This window comes from Trachurus japonicus, chromosome 15, assembly GCF_045865225.1.
Source record: "Trachurus japonicus isolate A0001 chromosome 15, Traja_1.0".
Taxonomy (NCBI): domain Eukaryota; kingdom Metazoa; phylum Chordata; class Actinopteri; order Carangiformes; family Carangidae; genus Trachurus; species Trachurus japonicus.
Window position 1 is genome coordinate 30,300,712 of NC_140921.1, and position 17,838 is coordinate 30,318,549.

Below are 17,838 nucleotides of genomic sequence, written 5' to 3' on the forward strand. Positions count from 1 at the left end.
GATAGATAGATAGATAGATAGATAGATAGATAGATAGATAGATAGATAGATAGATAGATAGATAGATAGATAGATAGATAGATAGATAGATAGATATTTTATTAATCCCGAAGGAAATTCATCTGTCAGCTGCTCCAAACATTCTGAAAGAGAGTACTTAGCTAATGCAGACAGATGTAGTAATAATATAAAAGAGTAAAATAAAGTATAAAATATACCTATATATATACAAACTATCACCTATATGCATATATATATGTACACATATATATATACACACACACACACACACTCTCATATAAAAGAAATACAATTCATAAAATTTCAGTTAGTGCAGATGTTGTGCCCGTCCCACCCCCCCCTGCTGTTGTACAGTCTGACTGTTGCTGGTTAATGTTCTGATGAATTATTATAGATTTTCATATCATGTGAAGTCACCACTGATGTGTTCAGGATTTCACCTGTAGACCATATCTGTGAAGATATTAAGTGATGGTTTACAGTTGATAAAAAGAAAAATACACATTATCATGTGGGTATTTAGTTGCCTGATCTACAATTTACCTGAAAGAACAATAACTCAGGCCCACACTTGAGCCGTGTGCAGGTTTCCTACTTTTCCAATATAGAAATCTGCCCAGATGTAGAAGTATATGGGCCAGAAATTTGAGTCTGCTCTCTGGAAACTTTTCCTATACTGTATCATATGTAAACTGAAAGTCATTGAAAGCATCACTTTGAGGAGACTATGTAGCCTTTGTGATGGATATTCTACTGTAGGATATAGAGTGTAAAATGTTTGATTGTGCTTTAAGAAGAAGTATTGTCCCTTATCACTGAGCCTCCTGTGTAAAGCTCAATATCAGAAGCTTTATTTAAAAATGAGCAGATTTTAAGCAATATGCACAAAACAGACCACAATAAGACACATCTCCTGTGTGAATAATCAATAATCAGTTATTACATTTTATTTAAAAATATATATAAATTCTTAATTACATCTCAGTTCTGCAGATTTCCATATCCCAGTTGCACTTGAGGCCCGATTCAGTCTTTTTCTTTTTTCTTTTACCAGGCATGACTAAAGTTGCTTAAGTCATTTCATATCATTATGGTGAAATGTGGTTAATGGCAAATACATGATAACTATGAATATTTATAAAATCCTATCATGTTAACACTGAGTCACACTAAAGTTGCTCTTACGCCAAATGATCTAAGCTGCAGCAAGAAGACCAGATATGTTCCTGAATGCACATGAGTGAAGTTAGGATACTATTAAATGGTTAATTATTAACCTTTCACCCTGACAATAGCCTTACATTTCCACTTACACTTACACACACACAAAGACACACACACTGCTCATCCACATCAAAGCCAACAGGTGGAAAAACACCGTAACACACACACATTGAGGAATGAAAGGCTGCAATCAACATGTGACTGTCTTTAATGATGTGGGAGAATAAACGTGAGCAGCGGAGCAGAAACCAGCTCAGCTCTGGAAACGGCTCGGATGCTTATTGGCCGGCCGCGTTAGCATACCAGCAACTGTGGCCGTGTCTGTTGCCCCGGGGCAAGGCAGTGGTGATTAACATTTAAAACAGGAGCAGGAGCCCGCCCACCCCCACCTCTAAAATAGTGATGTTTACTGGGATTTCAGCCGGTCCACCTCTGATGGGGTGAACTGATAGAAGAATCGGATCGGTTCATTGAGGAGTTATGGAGCAGAGCAGCTGAACAACCTGCTGAAGGATGAAGGGGAGATGCAGGTTTAAATCCAGCAGCATCATGTGGTTCCAGATGTACAGGTGGGTTGGTAGCGGCTGGCCACGCCCAGCAGGACAACCACCAACTGGAGACACACAAACCACATGAAGGAGGGGACAAATGATGGAGAGAGACAGTCCATCACATACATGCAAGAGATCGGTTACTTTGTAGCTTTGAATGTTCAGACCTGGGATGTTTGGGTGTTTATTTCACCCTGGTATCCCATGTATGGACCACTGGATGCATCAAGTATTTCCAGTATTTCCAGTTTTCCAGTCCATGTTTCTCAACTTCTTGACGGAGTGCAGAACACACAAACATGTTGTGAATCAAAATGAATCATGTAAAAGTGAATGTATTATAATAGTTCAATTCAAACTCATCTTATATAGATTCAATACACACAGACTGAAATTTTTCATGTCTTTAGTTCTTTTTTTCTTCTTTTTTAAACCGATAGTTCACCCAAGATTGAAATTTCACTCATTATCTCCTCCCCCTCATGTGGACTAAGGACTGGGGGAAGTTTCAGAGTCCTCCGTGGCTTCTCTGAGTTACAGGGGGTCTCGGCGTAGCAGTGCATGTCCATATAATAGTTGCAAATGGATAATGAATTTTTTCGGGACAATTTCGCATTTCGGGGCTTCAATACAAGACGGACATTACATACGAGCAGCATGGAGGTATTTTTGGATGTTTTTTGGTGTGTCTTTTTGTTATGAAGACAGTTGGTATCCATTTGCAACTGTTATATGGACATGCACTGCTACGCCGAGACCCCCTGTAACTCAGAGAAGCCACATATAACTCTGAAACTTCTCCCAGCCCTTAGTCCACATGAGGGGGAGGAGATAATGAGTGAAATTTCAATTTTGGGTGAACTATCCCTTTAAGTATATTTTTTGGCTTTTCATGCCTTTATTGTTGATAGGGCAGTTGAGAGAGACAGGAAATGGGAGGCAGAGAGCGGGGGACTGACACGCAGGATAAGGCCGCTCGACACGGGATTCAAACCGGGGCCACCTGCAACACATGGGGCGGGTGCTCTACCAACTGAGCTAAACGCCGCCCCAGCTTTATTTCTTTTAACTGTAATCATTATCACTTATGTTTAATAAAAACCTAAAATTTACTATCACAAAAAGCTTGAATCTAGTGAAACAGTTCTCTATCGTAACCTCATGATGTCACACTCTAATCAGCTGATTAACTCCAAACACCTGCAGAGGTTTCCTGAGCCTGGCTGTAGCTCCACTGTCCATCACATTCTACTTTATTCAGATGCACCTGTATGTCCAGTGGAAAAGAAAGAAAAAAGGCTTTTCCCTCAGAAATAGAGACTCTGCAGCCACATAAATCTGACATTCAGCCACTAATCACACACTGTTGTGTGTACTGCAGGATTATTTTAGACAGATAATCCTGCTCGGTAATATGCAACCTATACATCAACCAAATTCATATTGAATCTATCTATCTATCTATCTATCTATCTATCTATCTATCTATCTATCTATCTCTCTCTCTCTCTCTCTCTCTCTCTCTCTCTCTCTCTCTCTCTCTCTCTCTCTCTCTCTCTCTCTCTCTCTCTCTCTCTCTCTCTAAATGAGAATTTGGCCTGTGACACTTTCCATACAGGTCATGTATTCTCATACTGGACTCATCTGTGCATATTGTGAGCAGCTCTCCTGTCATTGATCAGGTTGACTGGTTTGATCTTCAGGATAATTGAACATGTGCAACATTTCTCTTGAAAACAAAACAAACAAACAAAAAAAAACAGACTAAACCCCAGACACACAGCTCTCCCAGGGACTCCCAGCCTGCACGTTGGTGTATTTATGTGAGGTGCATGTTGTCTGAGTGGCAGCATGGTGCCAAAGCATAAAGAATAGGCCGGCCCAGTCGTAAGACACTCTGTCACAAAACACTTCCAGCCTGTAGCAGAGAAGTGCCACATTCATCAGCTCTCTGCCAGAGCATTTACACACCCGCCGTCACAGCTCCGACAGACAGAGGACAGCAGGGAGGACGGGCAGACAGAGGACAAGAGATGTGTGATGAGGACCTGCAAAACTTAACAACAGCGTGACGAGTCATTTGTGTACAAGGCAAAGTAGATGATTAAAGATAATAATCACTATTATTACAGAGGAAAGGAATTCTGCACGGAAATACGTATTGATAAGTTATGGATATTATTTTTCACTGCCCACCATCTTTAGGTCTCAGACAAACTGATAGAGAGCTCGATAGGACAGATGGAAAAAGCAAATTAATTAATGACATCAGTAAACTCAACACAATAAATCACAGGATCAGAAATCTAGCAAAAACTATTTGGGAGATCCAGGAAACAAAAATTATATGTATATAAAAAAATGTTTGTAATAATATTGTAAAGATAGAGCAGGAAAGAGAAGGGGAGAAGAAAGGAGAGCGTAGAACAGAAGGAAAATCATGGAGAGGGAGGAGAACAGGAATAAGAACAGTCTTTGCTCTGAGCACAGCAGCATCCTTTACAGTGGATCTCAGTGGGAAAACGGCTTCAGTCTCTAATGCTTCTGGATGACAGCCTGGTCATTAAACAGAGTCATGTGGCCATCAGTCCTGTAACTGAGTGGCTGCTGTTAGACTGGGACACCTGGACCTGCTCCAGTCTGATGGACCTGCACCTGTCACACCTGCTGCTGATGCTGCACTTTCAATGATCCTGCAGCTGCATCACTGCATTTACATTAGAGTGTGTTGTTGTTTTGATCCTAATCAGAAATTGATTTTTTTTGCTGAACACCAATAATATATTACAGTTTTTCTCCATTGGTTTGGCTCATTTCTTGAAACAGAAATTACATTCTCAAAACAACACAAACCTCCAAACCACTTGACAGTTGTTCACAACAGAATTGTATTTCTCATTCATTTCATCAAATTGCAAATGTCTTACAGTACAGGTAACCTACGTTTAGCACAATTTCCAAGTGAAAAGGTCTTATTGATCTAAACTGATAGTTGATTCTCAGTCTAATGGTTGCTCTCTCCAAAACATGTCAGCATCATTTCATTGTATAAGTCATTACATGCACAATAGTCTGTTCAGTTGTCAAAATTAATCAATAACATAATACCATGAATATCCTTATTTACAGCACTAGTGTAGCGGCGATCTTACAACTAGGCTACATATACTTTCCTTGTTTTGTTGTTCTGTTGTGTTTATATTACAGTAAATGATGCTCTATCTACTTGGTAACACTTTATTTGATGCCTACCTCTATAACGCAGTGTTTTTCAACCTTGGGATCGGGACCCCACGTGGGGTCGCCTGGAATTCAAATGGGGTCGCCTGAAATGTCTAGTAATTGATTAAAAAAATTACTGAATATTCTAAAAATATTCTTTTAACTAATTATTATTCTTTTTAAATGTATGATTAAAATCACTACACACAATCTTAAACAACTGTATTCTATACTTTCACTTTATTGACAATAAATTGAGTTCAAATAAAATGCAGCATATATCTGAGTTGATGTATGATTGACGGCGGGGTCGCCAGAAATTTGTGATGGCAAAATAGGGTCACGGGCCAAAAAAGTTTGGTTACCACTGCTATAACGAATTATAACCATACTTAATGAGTTATAATGCAGTTATAGTACTGTATAACTATAGTTATAAACACTCATAAATGATCATAATGCGTTACAACAAAGCGTCAAATAAAGTGCTACCATTTTCTTTTTACTCCGATGAATAAAAGTTGCTTTATGTGCGTGAATAAAAATGTTTACAATTGAGTGCAATGTGTGATGTTAAATATTGGAAGCTACTCTTACCATAAAATCTTTTATTAAAAAAAACCCACTGTCAATGAAGGACTGGGCTCAGACTGAGAGGTGGACATGAGGGACATTTCAAAGCTCCTCTGCCATAGTGACAAAACATCTAAACATTTTTGACCTGCAGTGCTCACACGATGCTAAAGGGACGATGCTTTTTTTTTTGATGCACTGACTATTTATATGAGAAAGGAATTTAGTTTTGACACATGAGTGAACTGTTTTGGGAGAGATGTAAGCTTTTGCAAGTAAGCTATAGGGTTGTGCTGAACTGTAGAACTGTTTTGCCAAATAATATTAAGAGTTTTGAGAATGTAATTTCTGTTTCAAGAAATGAGCCAAACCAATGCAGAAAACTGTAATACTAGCTCAGTTGGGTTTGGCTTGAGTTTAGGGTTAGTGTGTCTTCCTCTCTGGTCCGATAGGAGCAGCTGTGAGTGGCTGTAGTGTATGAGGGTCTGCAGCTACTGGATCATCCATCCATCCACTTTTATTACTCAGTGGCGTCGCCTCCACTCTATCTGTCATCAGCCTTGTTCCATGATGACAGACATTTGTCACTGTCTTGTGCCTCCCTGATGTAATACCATCAGCACTGATGACAACCACTTGGCAAGGGACACTGGGTAACACACACACACACACACACACACACACACACACACACACACACACACACACACACACACACACACACACACACACACACACACACACACACACACACACACACACACACAGAGAGGGAGTGAGAGAGGCCTGTATGACCGGAGGGGAACACTCTGCAATAAAGACCACCAGAATACTTATTAGGGACAGAGGCACTGTCATTAATTACAATCTGCAAGGCAAGGCAACTGTGTGTGTGTGTGTGTGTGTGAGCGAGAGAGAGAGAGAGTGAGAGTGAGAGAGAGAGAGAGAGAGAGAGAGAGAGAGAGAGAGAGAGAGGATCACATTAGATGGAATACCTTGTTTAGTATCACACACAGCTGATGACAGCTTCATTAGCCAAATCACAGCACACATCTGTCCAGCTGTTGGAATGCCATTACCGTAATAATAAAGATATGTGATATGAGCTAAGATTTACAACAAAATGGATTCATCCATTAAAACAACACATTTTCCTATGTAGTACTTTTTTAAAAATACTTTTTTGTAAGGACATGTGTACAAGTACATGGTGAACAACTGTAAAGAGGTGTTTACAAAATCAGCTTTGCAGTGTTTGAGAGTTTACATGCAATAGAAACGTGACCTCAGTTTGTTTGGCAAAAAAAATGAAACCTCACCTTTACTTTTCTCAGTGGAGTCTCCGTGGACTGGCAGGTCAGTTCCCTTTTTGACCACTAAAGGTCAGCATTGCATCAGGGTAGGGTGGTGTGTGTGTGTGTGTGTCAGAGAATCAGAGGCATAATTGAGTGTATATACAGTAAAGCCTCAGGTATAAGCAATGTTTAATCTATCAACTTGTAGAAACACAGTGGCCCCTCCCACAGCACACATGAAGGTATAATAACCTACAGTTGATGCTGATTCTCTGTCACAATTTACTGAGGCTGTTGAATGAAGCAGAGCTGGAAGCAAAACCACAGTTGTGTTGCTGCACACACAGCCATAAGGATCTCAACAAAGATCTTGAGCTTTAATTGGTCTCATGATAATGAACAAAATACCGAGTTATGTATAGGCCTACATCAAAACCATGCAATCAAGTTTTAAAATTGATTGGAAAAGATTACACAGTAAGTCCATGTTTCAAACAAACTCGTATTTTACTGTACAAAACAAACTTTGGCCCACTTCACAGTACTCTGATACAGTCTGTAAAATGACTGGAGAGGGGTTTTATTTTATAACAAGTGAAACAATATTAAAGGGATAGTTCAAAATTTTCACAAATTGGCTCATTGCCATAATCCCTATAGTTTTAGGAGATAATAACGGAACGTTACGAGACAGAGTTGTTCTCGAGGCAAATGCAGAGACTACTTGCCGAAAATCAGCCCCAAACGGGAACGCGCATCAGCTGTTTTGCATGAATTTACCTCGAAAACAACGTTATTATCTCATAGCGTGGTGAATGTGCAGGTCACAACTTGTCCACCAGAGCGTTGTGGAGTTGTTGGATTGTGTATTTGATGAGTTTGATGAGAGAAACCAAGAAATCCCATGAGCCTCCGTAGCGTAGCTCTGAGCAGCTCATGGCTCTGCTCCGCCGTTCTAAAAATAGCTTGGACCGACAATCACAGGTAACAAACCTACTCCTAAAACTATAGGGATTATGGCAATGGGCCAATTTGCCTAAATGTTTAACTATCCCTTTAACACGTAACATCAATCTGCAGCCAAATGAAGATGAAGAAGTCAAAACATGCATTAGAATTTATATATAATTATTTTTTACTGAAATATACAAAAGATTAAAAGAAGCACTTAGGTTAATTTCTGTCACATCCTACACAACTACACAGCACCAGTCTCACACAAGCTCTGATCATCACACAAACTCACACGTTTTCTGCTTTGCGTGTTGCCATGACAACTCATGACTCTTCATGTTTACAACCTCACAACAGAAGCAGGTATGCTGAGCTCAATATATCACAAACACGACTAAATGATGAAAGTGCTTTAATTGAATCATCCACCCCCAAACGCCCCTCATGCCCCCCCCCCCCACAGTAACGTTAGCCCACTCTGCTCATGAAAAAGCTACAGGAGAAACACAGACTGAAACATTACACTGATAAGATGTTGCAAGTAACCAGGACTGCAAACTGAACAGCACCTTCAGCAGTGATGTGTGTTACCTGAGTCATCCAAGTCCAGATTCACCCAACAGGAGCCCACTGAGTCCATGTGAGGTGGTGTTGGGTGAACATGGATCAATGGACAATGCGAGAATGGAGAAGAGGAAGTGATGGGTTGCTCTGCTCAGTTAGGGTACAGAAGAAGAGCTGTCGAACTCCAGCGACGTGTGCTCCACTCCGCCGTAACCGTTCATCTTCTTCAGCTTCAGCTGGTCCACGTGGATCAGGCCCTGGGTCTCTAAGACCGCCTCCTTCTTGGAGAACATTCGGCTGATCTCCATGAAGGTCTTGTTTTTGGTCTCCGGGATCACGATGTAGACGTAGACGGCCACGGACAGACAAATGGCGGCAAACACCAAGTAGCAGTAGGACCCCATCGCCATCTGACAGGAGGGAATGAAAACAGGAGACGGACAAATGGGTTTAAAACTCCAGAGACTGAGAATCAGCCAACATGGTATTAAAGCTGCAGTTGGTAAGTTGACAAAAGTGAAAGTAAACTCCGCGACTTGGTCAGAAATTTCAAGACAATACACCGTCTGACTGGTGGAGAATCTGTAGATGGAGCCAGAGGAGCTGGATTTTGTCCTAAATTAACCATTTATGTAATGTCTGACCATCAGAATATAGTGACAGTTCCAGCAAATATTACTGAATAATTGTTACCAACTGAAGCTTTAAAAATAAAGTGATGAACAAAGGTCATTGACCTCCATGTTAGGAGTTCACCCTAGGTTCTCAGGGCCTATGTATAAAGGTCAAATGTCAAAAACCTGCTCACTTTGAATTATGATTAATTCTGTTGTGGAGTCATTTGCCAATTTAAAAGACTGGAGGAACCGATAATGTTCTGCCAAAGTGTATTTATCTACTGTATATCTGTCCACAGCATGGAAGCCTGGTTTATTATACACCAATTATACATCAATAGCAAATCAAGGACAAGATGGATTTCGCTGTATTTGTCTGATGGTTAAAGCAGAAGTAAGTGATATATTTGTGTTAATATAAGTCTTAAATAGTTCTGTCTTCCGACAGCAATCACTTCTATAGAGTGTTTGGTCTGAAACATGGGTCTGTCAGTCACTCTGCTCTGCTCTGAGCCCAGGAGAAAACTTTCCTTGTATCCTACAACCTTTATCCAATGAGGAGAGAGAACGGCATAAAGGGGCGGTCCTCTCTGTGTGTGCAGCCAAGGGATGCGCCTGAATGTGGTGACATAGGGACGAGGACCAATAGATCCATGACGAGGGCGGGGGCTGCTAACTCGGCTGACAAGACGTTATGGTGCGTTCAAGGCAACCCGTAACTCGTGTTTTTCTGACCTGTGAAGTCGTACCAGTTCGGAAGTTACGAGTGGCCGTTATAGTGACTTTCACAGGTAAAACAGGTGCAACAGGTCGGAAAAACACAAGTTGCGGGTTGCCTGGAACGCTACAAAGTCGTAAGTCGTGACTTGAAGCTGTAACTTACGGTTTCAAATGCCTGCCTGGAACGCAGCATTAGCCCAAACGACCGGATCGCTTACCGGATCGCTTACTTCTGCTTCTCAATTGAGAAACTGCTTAACCATCATATGACAAATACAGCGAATAGTACCATGTGGTGCTTTAAAAGCAGCAATGTTTTTTTTTTTTGTTTCCTGGATAACAACTAAACAAAAATTAAGCATCAGCTTTTTGGAATATGCACCTACAGTCCAAACCACAACAAACGGCCCTGAATGAAGGCTCTTTAGATTCAAAACAGAATAAGTCATCAGACTGCAAAGCCATCTGGAGAGATTATTTTTTACATTATTTATTTCAGCTTCAAGTACAATTCTTCTTGCAGCAGTACAGGATTCTTTGTTCCTGTATACAGGTGGCTCTCACCTGTAGGAAGGGGAAGACGAAGCCCACAGTAAAGTTGGACAGCCAGTTGAGGGATCCTCCTACGATGTAGGCGGCCGGGCGGTGGGACTGTTTGAACAGCTCTGCTGTGACCAGGAAGGGAACCCCCGCTGGAACAGAGACAAGACCCAACACATGGAAAACATCAACACAAATCAGAGTTGTGCTGAACGAGCCTGGGGCACACCATGGTTAAAACTCCATTGGTTTGGGCCAATGAGAAACAGAATACAAAGAAGAAATCTGTTTAACCCGGTTCTAAGATATCATGAAGGTCCATAAATGACTGATCCTGCATTTCCCTTCATGTGATTCGTGTCTTTACCCACATCGTTCATACGCAACACCTCCACTTTTAGTGCTCCTCTATCTTCGATGCAGGACAGAGAGATACAGAAGATCCTCTGGACCTACAGCACATCAGCCTTTTTAATTGTTGGTACAGTAAAACTTTATATTATGTACACACTATTAAGCATTAGTTAAGCATTAATAAATACTCAATTCTTCATTTATAACGCATGAATACTCATTAGTTTGTAGTTTATAAATACAGTTAGTGCTTATCAATGATGAGTAAAACATTTTTAACTGTGTTTATAAACTACATACTAATGAGTATTGTTGTGTTATAAATAATTAATTCAGTATTTAATGCTTAACTAATGCTTAATAGTGTGTATTTATTATAAAGTGTTACCTAATTCTTCTGCAAATGGTAGATGAGCTGACAGACATCATATCTTATCCAGTTACAAGATGAGATCATTCTGTGGACATCACTACCACATACATACATACTACATACTTTTTAAATCTGGTTTGTTCACAGTTCCAGAACTTGTATCTTCTGTCACATCATGTACTGTAGAATCTGCTGATTGTTAAGAGTTAATTAATTTAACCGTTATTCTTCACATACATACCAACATGGAGGAAGTTTTTAAGAGTCTAATCTGAGCGTTTTTCTCACACAAATCAACTGCAGTGTGTGTTAAAGGGAAGCGCAGATGAGTCTTGTAACAGGATGTGGCGGCAAGTGAGAAAATATTTTATTCATGCTCCTGATTTGATTATGCGTGTTCATTCATCATCGTTCACACCAATGAGGTCTATGAAAGGCTAATTAGAGAAAATAGGAATCAGCCAATCAGGAGAGGGTCAGGCCAGCATGTGGACACCAGAGTCATACATCACAGAATGCATATTACTAATATTTTATTATTATATTCTATCATTAAAATTGCATTATCTGTCTCTCTTACACGGGGGTGTAGAGTGTGGATTTGTCAGCATGCATAATTGCAAAGAGCAACATAAACAGGCATATTTATCACTTACTGTGGAAAGCCTTACTTACAATGTGAAAAGTAATATCCTGTATTACCATAAACCATAGTTATACCTATTGCTAATAATGTTTTAAAATTTTACTAACAAAATAGAAATGAACTGTTTTGAACTGGGGAAAAACACACAATAAAACAGCAGCACAGACAATTCGTTTTGTCCTATGTTTTAAAGGACGACCTCTAGAGGGCGCCAACCAATAACACAAGGCAACCTTAACCAGGTCGATAGGAGTGTTCATCACCTGGGAAATAGAGACGTCAGGGCGAGAGAGCTTTGATTTTAAAAATAGAGCTGTAATTGAAGAATGAAATCATCTCCACTCAGCTGGTATGTCACATGTTTCAATTGTTGCAGTTTTATTTGAATTATTTCAGCCTTTACCCAAACACAGACAGAAAGACACGTTACAGTGACTTCCTCTTTAGCACAGCCAATTGGAAAAATCACCAGAGTAATTGATCAAGAAAGAATAGCCAATTAGAAGTATCAACTATCTCTGCATATACAGTATTTCCATATACTTTTCACCAAGGTCCTTACAGCCCATGGAAATAAATCATTATAGCAGTTCATCAGAGAAATCAGATAATAAGATACTTGAACAAATTAATGTCAGATTTATTTTTGTTTTGTTGCATGATGTCTGAAAACTGAAATTGTAACATCATATTACATGTTCATATCAAATAATTTATCAATAATACCTCTTGTTATGATTATGATTATTATGATTAGTAGTAGTAGTGATAGTTGGACTGAAACAGGTCCTATTTGCATCATCCACATTATTATTATTATTATTAATAGTAGTACACTCCTGTTTGCATCATCAACAGAACACACTTCAGGCTGTTTACATAGTTACGTGTCATTTAAAAACACAGTAACCAAAAATTCTGATAATAGATTATTCATTCAAGAGCTGTGCTACGAGAAGACAGCTCTTATTTGACAGTGAGTTCAGTTCTTCTCTCTGAATGAAGTCTACAGTATCAGACCACCCATACTTCTCCTGACATTGTCGTTGCTCTTCAACCTGTAAAATAATGTGTGTCCATGTCTCCTCTGACAGGACTGATCACCCTGAACAGCTGAACATAACAGTCAGTTCAGTGTATGGATGTAACCTGCAGAGAAGGGCAGCTCACCTGGGCCGATACAGAAGCCTGCGATGATGCCGACCACACAGCAAACACTGAGATAGCGCATGAACGATATGTGAGCCTGCAGAGACCAGAAAAAGAAATCAGTTCACACTGAGTTATTTTTCCCAGCCGTGATTCCCCCCTCAACCCCCCGCTCCACGCTCTGCATGTAAATCACTGTTTCACAAAGCCGTGGCACTGTGTGTTGTGCCAAGTGAAAGTGAGACAGGCGCAGCTGTTCCCCCCCTTGTTGAACATCTGGGATGCATTCATTTGTCCTTCCTTCTCCTCCATCACTTCCACTTGCCTCCTACCAGGAAGCGACTTGTAGAGAGCGAAGATGGGGAAGGGAGGAAAGTGACAGAAGAAGAGATAATGTGTCAGCCTGGAGCCTTTCGGCGAGGGCTTAGTTTGCTTTCATGGCAGCTTGAGCTTCTTCCAACAGACCTGCAAGGCTGGGAGCAAGAGACACTGCACTGTCTGTAGCTGTGTCTGTGGTGTAAAGACTGGAAACAGCACTCTGTTGATGAGCACAGAATGGATTTAAATCTATAGTATCTACGGGCCGTGCCTGTTGTTGGAGTCAGTGTGGATGTGAAACAGTGATTCAGAGCAGATCTAATGTGATAGCTCTATACTTCACCCTCAGTGCAGCTCACTGCAGTACACCATAGATGTGAACAGGCAGTTATGACTATATCATGTAGCTGTGGGTTCTCTCACATTGGGCCTCATTCACGAACCGTCCTTAAAGGTATATTGTGTGAGAATTCCTCCCATCTAGCGGTGCGGTTGTAGATTGCAAGCAACTCAGTCGTATTTTTCATGCTGCATTCACGTGAAATCGGTTAGATGGCAGACGGACAACAGCCGCTGCAGGTAACGGCTTAAACAAGCCTCTATGTAAACTAGTGGCCCGTCAGGACGAGGCAAAACAATACACATGACAATATGTTGTCACCCACGTTTCTCTCCACTTCTGTGACTAAAATAACATCTGGTTTGTTACCGATGGCCGTTTTTCCGACTGCATCTGAATGCAGCATTCATAGTCCTCACAGTCCTCACTGCGTTACCGCGGTGACTTTTCACAGACGCCACCTCCACCTGAGCCGACAGCTCCGGTGTCTCCGCTGAGTTTCCGTGGTTACCTACCGTCACGCTGCCACTGAAGGTAAAAACATGGAGACACCACATGGCAGCAGCACCGAGCTTACCCGCTCCATGGAGATATGAATGATATGAACGGCTCATTCAGAGCTGAAAGGAACACTTCACTTTGTTGATGGGGGGGATTACTGATTCATGAAAAACAGACTTTTGAACCAAATAATTGATTTTCCTGAATAGATAACAGGAGAACTTACACAATGTACCTTTAAGAACAGATTTATTCTTAAGTCCTACTTTACGAAGATTGTGGCATTCAGTACATGTGTTGTTTGTTGTTGTGCGCAGGTACACCTGCCGATACAACCTGATTTTTTTGTTATTATTGCCGGCTGCAACGGTGTGCTTACTCTAAGTGTTCCCACACTATACTGCACACACATCTGTTCTTTTTTTTCCATCAACCGATCCACAGACCATTTGCATGCCGAACGGATCATGGATCAACAACGATCTGTTGCACCACTAGGAATCATATGTGATAATATGATGATATTTATGATGTCACATCTGCATCCACTGCTGACGCTACTAAATATATCTAAATATAAATAAAAATATAAACTAATAAGCTTATTTGTGTGTTTGTTTGTTTCATTCCTGCAGCAGTAGCGCCACTTCACAACTAAAGTTCTTTTTACGTTTGGAGTCTGATGCTCCCTCCCAGATTTTCAGTTGAGCATTTCAACATTCTTTCTCACTTCACCTTCTCTGCTCAGTGCCTGTGGGCAGTGGTGTGCACAGGGCTGGGGGTGGGGGGTTGCCCCCCTCTTGGCCCAATTGTTGAAAAAAAGGTGCTAAAGTGCCCTCTTCAGTGGCAAAAACGCGCTGTATGTGCCCTTTTCTTTCTTTTTGCCCCTGCCCTTCAAAAATCTGTGCACGCCACTGCCTGTGGGTCCTATGTGCACACTGCCCTGCAGTCCCATGCCCTTTTACGGGCAGTTACCTAATTCGGCTCACCTGACACACGCTCTCAACTTACGAGGAGATAGCGTTCATCAATGTAGGAGCACAGCTGCGAACAATTCTGCGGTTTAAGAACACGTTGATGAATCTGACGTAGAGTTTTCTAAGAAGATTCTTAAAGGCCCCATGCTGTGCACTTTTCTCTGGGTTTATTTACCTGCTGATAACCCTAACAAGATGTATCATTGGTTTTGAGTACCTGTGATCTGCTTAAAACCTATTAAAATCCAAAGTCCCCCATTTGGGGGACTTGAAGACATGCATAACAATAACAGAGCCCCCAGTGCACTGATTATGAAAGAATATGGTCATATTATATGTCAAATTAAACAGCAGAAGCTGGGCTACAACGTGTAAAAACCATGTTTATATGACCCAAACACAGCCCAAACACTACTCAAACAAACAACTAGACATCAAACTTCATAAAGCACCTCTGTGTGGACCCAGTCGCCACATTTCTGGCTCGTATACTACTGTACATTATGCAAAACACATCAGCGACCGCTCATCTGAACGTGAACATCGGGGCGTCCCCCAACAACAGCAGCTAACACAGCAGCTAGCAGCAGCACGGCAGAGGGAGAAGACAACAACCAGCAAAGTCGAGCAAAAACAGACACTGCGTGGCCAAAACATGGTCGTACATTTGCTCTTACCTTTGCTGTTTTGCCGTGAAAAGGTTGTGTTATGGGTAAATCCACAATATTTCCAGTTGAACTCTGCCTAGTGTTTACATCTGAATCAGCCGGGCCGAAACCCGACGGCTCTAGGACCCTACACGGAAGCCTGGTGCGCGCGCATACAACCCCACGTTGGCCTGCACGTGGATCTGCTGATCTGATTGGTTCATGGCTGGCACATGGCTGCCAGTGCGGCCAATCACATCGACCTGGGTCTAGCGTCATTCCTCTCTCTCTAATGGTCACAATGAGCCGCCCCTCACTCGAATCGACCACTGCGCTGCAGAGATAGAGGCTGAAAGCCAAACCCACCCAAACAAGCTGCTCTGAGTGCAGCAGTACGCAGAGACACTGAATCCACTATGTTAGTTATTTACAATCGGTTCCAGTAGATTTATTTTCAGTTAGTTTATCCAAATTGTGTGAAAATAAAGATTAAACAATAGTTTATAGTAGCAGGTGGTTCCAAGCTGTGCCAAAAATGGACATTTTGGAAAGTTCGCCTGGATATTTTGTAGTAAAATCTCAATAATTTTGTCCTGCTTCAATTAATCAGAATCAACCACTGCAGAGACAATGTTCACATGTTGTACAATGATTTTATAGAGAGTTTGAGCTTCATCAGCATTATTCTAAAGGGCACTCATCAAAAATATGATTTTTTTTTAGGCGAATATTAATTTTTATTAATTTTTTTCTGTGTGTCATCTTCATTTACTCTTTACCAGTAACAGATATACTGAAATTTACACATCTCAGCAATTCCTCATTTTTTTCCCTTTACTATGACACCAAAAGTATTCAAATATACCTTGTGGTTGCAGAGATATACTCATTTTATTATGGATATGCAATTTTCGAGAAAAGGCCTAAAAAATAGGCTAGATATTGTTTCTATTGCCCCTTTCTGTTGCCTCTTTCTGGAGCTCTAGCAGTCACAGGTCATTTGGCCAATCAGAAGAGAGAATGAGAACCTCTCCTCCAACTGTTTTTGAGTGGTATGTGGTCGGGCCAATCACAGGCAAGTAACTGAAACCTAAGCTGTATTCATATAAATTGAAAAAAACCAACTGGTCACGGTGGGCGGAGTTACCTTGTGTGTGACATCACAGAAAGGAGGAAGTGCTATCTGCTCGTCTCAAAGAGACAGTTCCTACAAATGGGCGGTGTGTGTTTCTCCGTTTATGACCAATTTGATGCATGGGGCAGTATATACGTGGCCCAGAGACCTCCCCAAGCACCAAAAAATAACCCAAATCACATTTTTCATGCCATGGGGCCTTTAAGAAGATACTGGTGAATGAGGCCCATTGTGTTCTATCCACAGATAAAGCACATTCCCCAAATACTGAGTAAGCTGTTGTTATTTTGGTTTTGGCTACAAGACTTGAATAAAAATACTCTCTAACAAACACATACACACCTGTAAAATGAGTCCACATGTGATTCCACCACTGCAAAGGCCCATCATGGCAAACCCGCCCACCATGAGGGGCCTCCTGCCCAGCCGCTCTATGGTGAAACACTGCAGGAGGAGACACACATGTAATATACACACAATACACAATACACACTACAGATGGAATAATGGAGATCACTGTGAGCTGGAGGAGTAATGGGGGTATAGTGGTTATGAAACCTATGTCTTTGTTTTCATTGTGATCTCAAAGTTCAGATATCAGTCTCGTGCTGGTGTCAGGACAAAGTTAGGTTAAAGGGATAGTTCACCCTAGAATGATATTTCGCTCATTATCTACTCACCCTCATTTGCAGTAACCGCACTGACGCCGGCGCAAATCACGCGAGATTTGGACGGACCAGGAAGAGGAGCTTTGAGAAGCTTCCGCTACAAACAAGCTTAAAATATAGACTTATTTAATTTTTTTCGGGACAATTACGCAATTTGGGGCTTCAGCACAAGACGGACATTACATACGAGCAGCATGGAGGTATTTGGATGTTTTTTTGTGTGTGTTTTTTTACGAAGAGCTCTGGTGTCCCTTTACAACCGTTATATGGACATGCACTGCTACACCAAGACCCCCTGTAACTCAGAGAAGGGACGGAGGACTCTGAAACTTCTTCCAGCCCTTAGTCCACATGAGGGTGAGTAGATAATGAGCGAAATGTCATTCTAGGGTGAACTATCCCTTTAAGTATAAATACTGTAAACAGAGGCAAACAGCTGGACTGGCTCT

General features: G+C 41.2%; 1 protein-coding gene across 2 annotated transcripts in view; it reads right to left on the reverse strand.

Annotated features, from left to right (window-relative positions):
- Positions 1–8,320: 8,320 nt before the first annotated feature.
- Positions 8,321–17,838, reverse strand: part of slc2a15a (solute carrier family 2 member 15a) — a 28,800-nt gene continuing 19,282 nt past the window's right edge. For both annotated transcript variants that reach the window (XM_085800952.1, XM_085800951.1), the window contains exons 9-12: positions 17,064–17,165; positions 12,825–12,900; positions 10,306–10,433; positions 8,321–8,814 (exon numbers count right to left, since the gene is read on the reverse strand). In XM_085800952.1, coding sequence (XP_085657078.1) covers positions 8,560–8,814; positions 10,306–10,433; positions 12,825–12,900; positions 17,064–17,165 — 561 coding nt within the window. In that variant the 3' untranslated portion in view covers positions 8,321–8,559. The remainder of the gene's footprint in view (positions 8,815–10,305; positions 10,434–12,824; positions 12,901–17,063; positions 17,166–17,838) is intronic.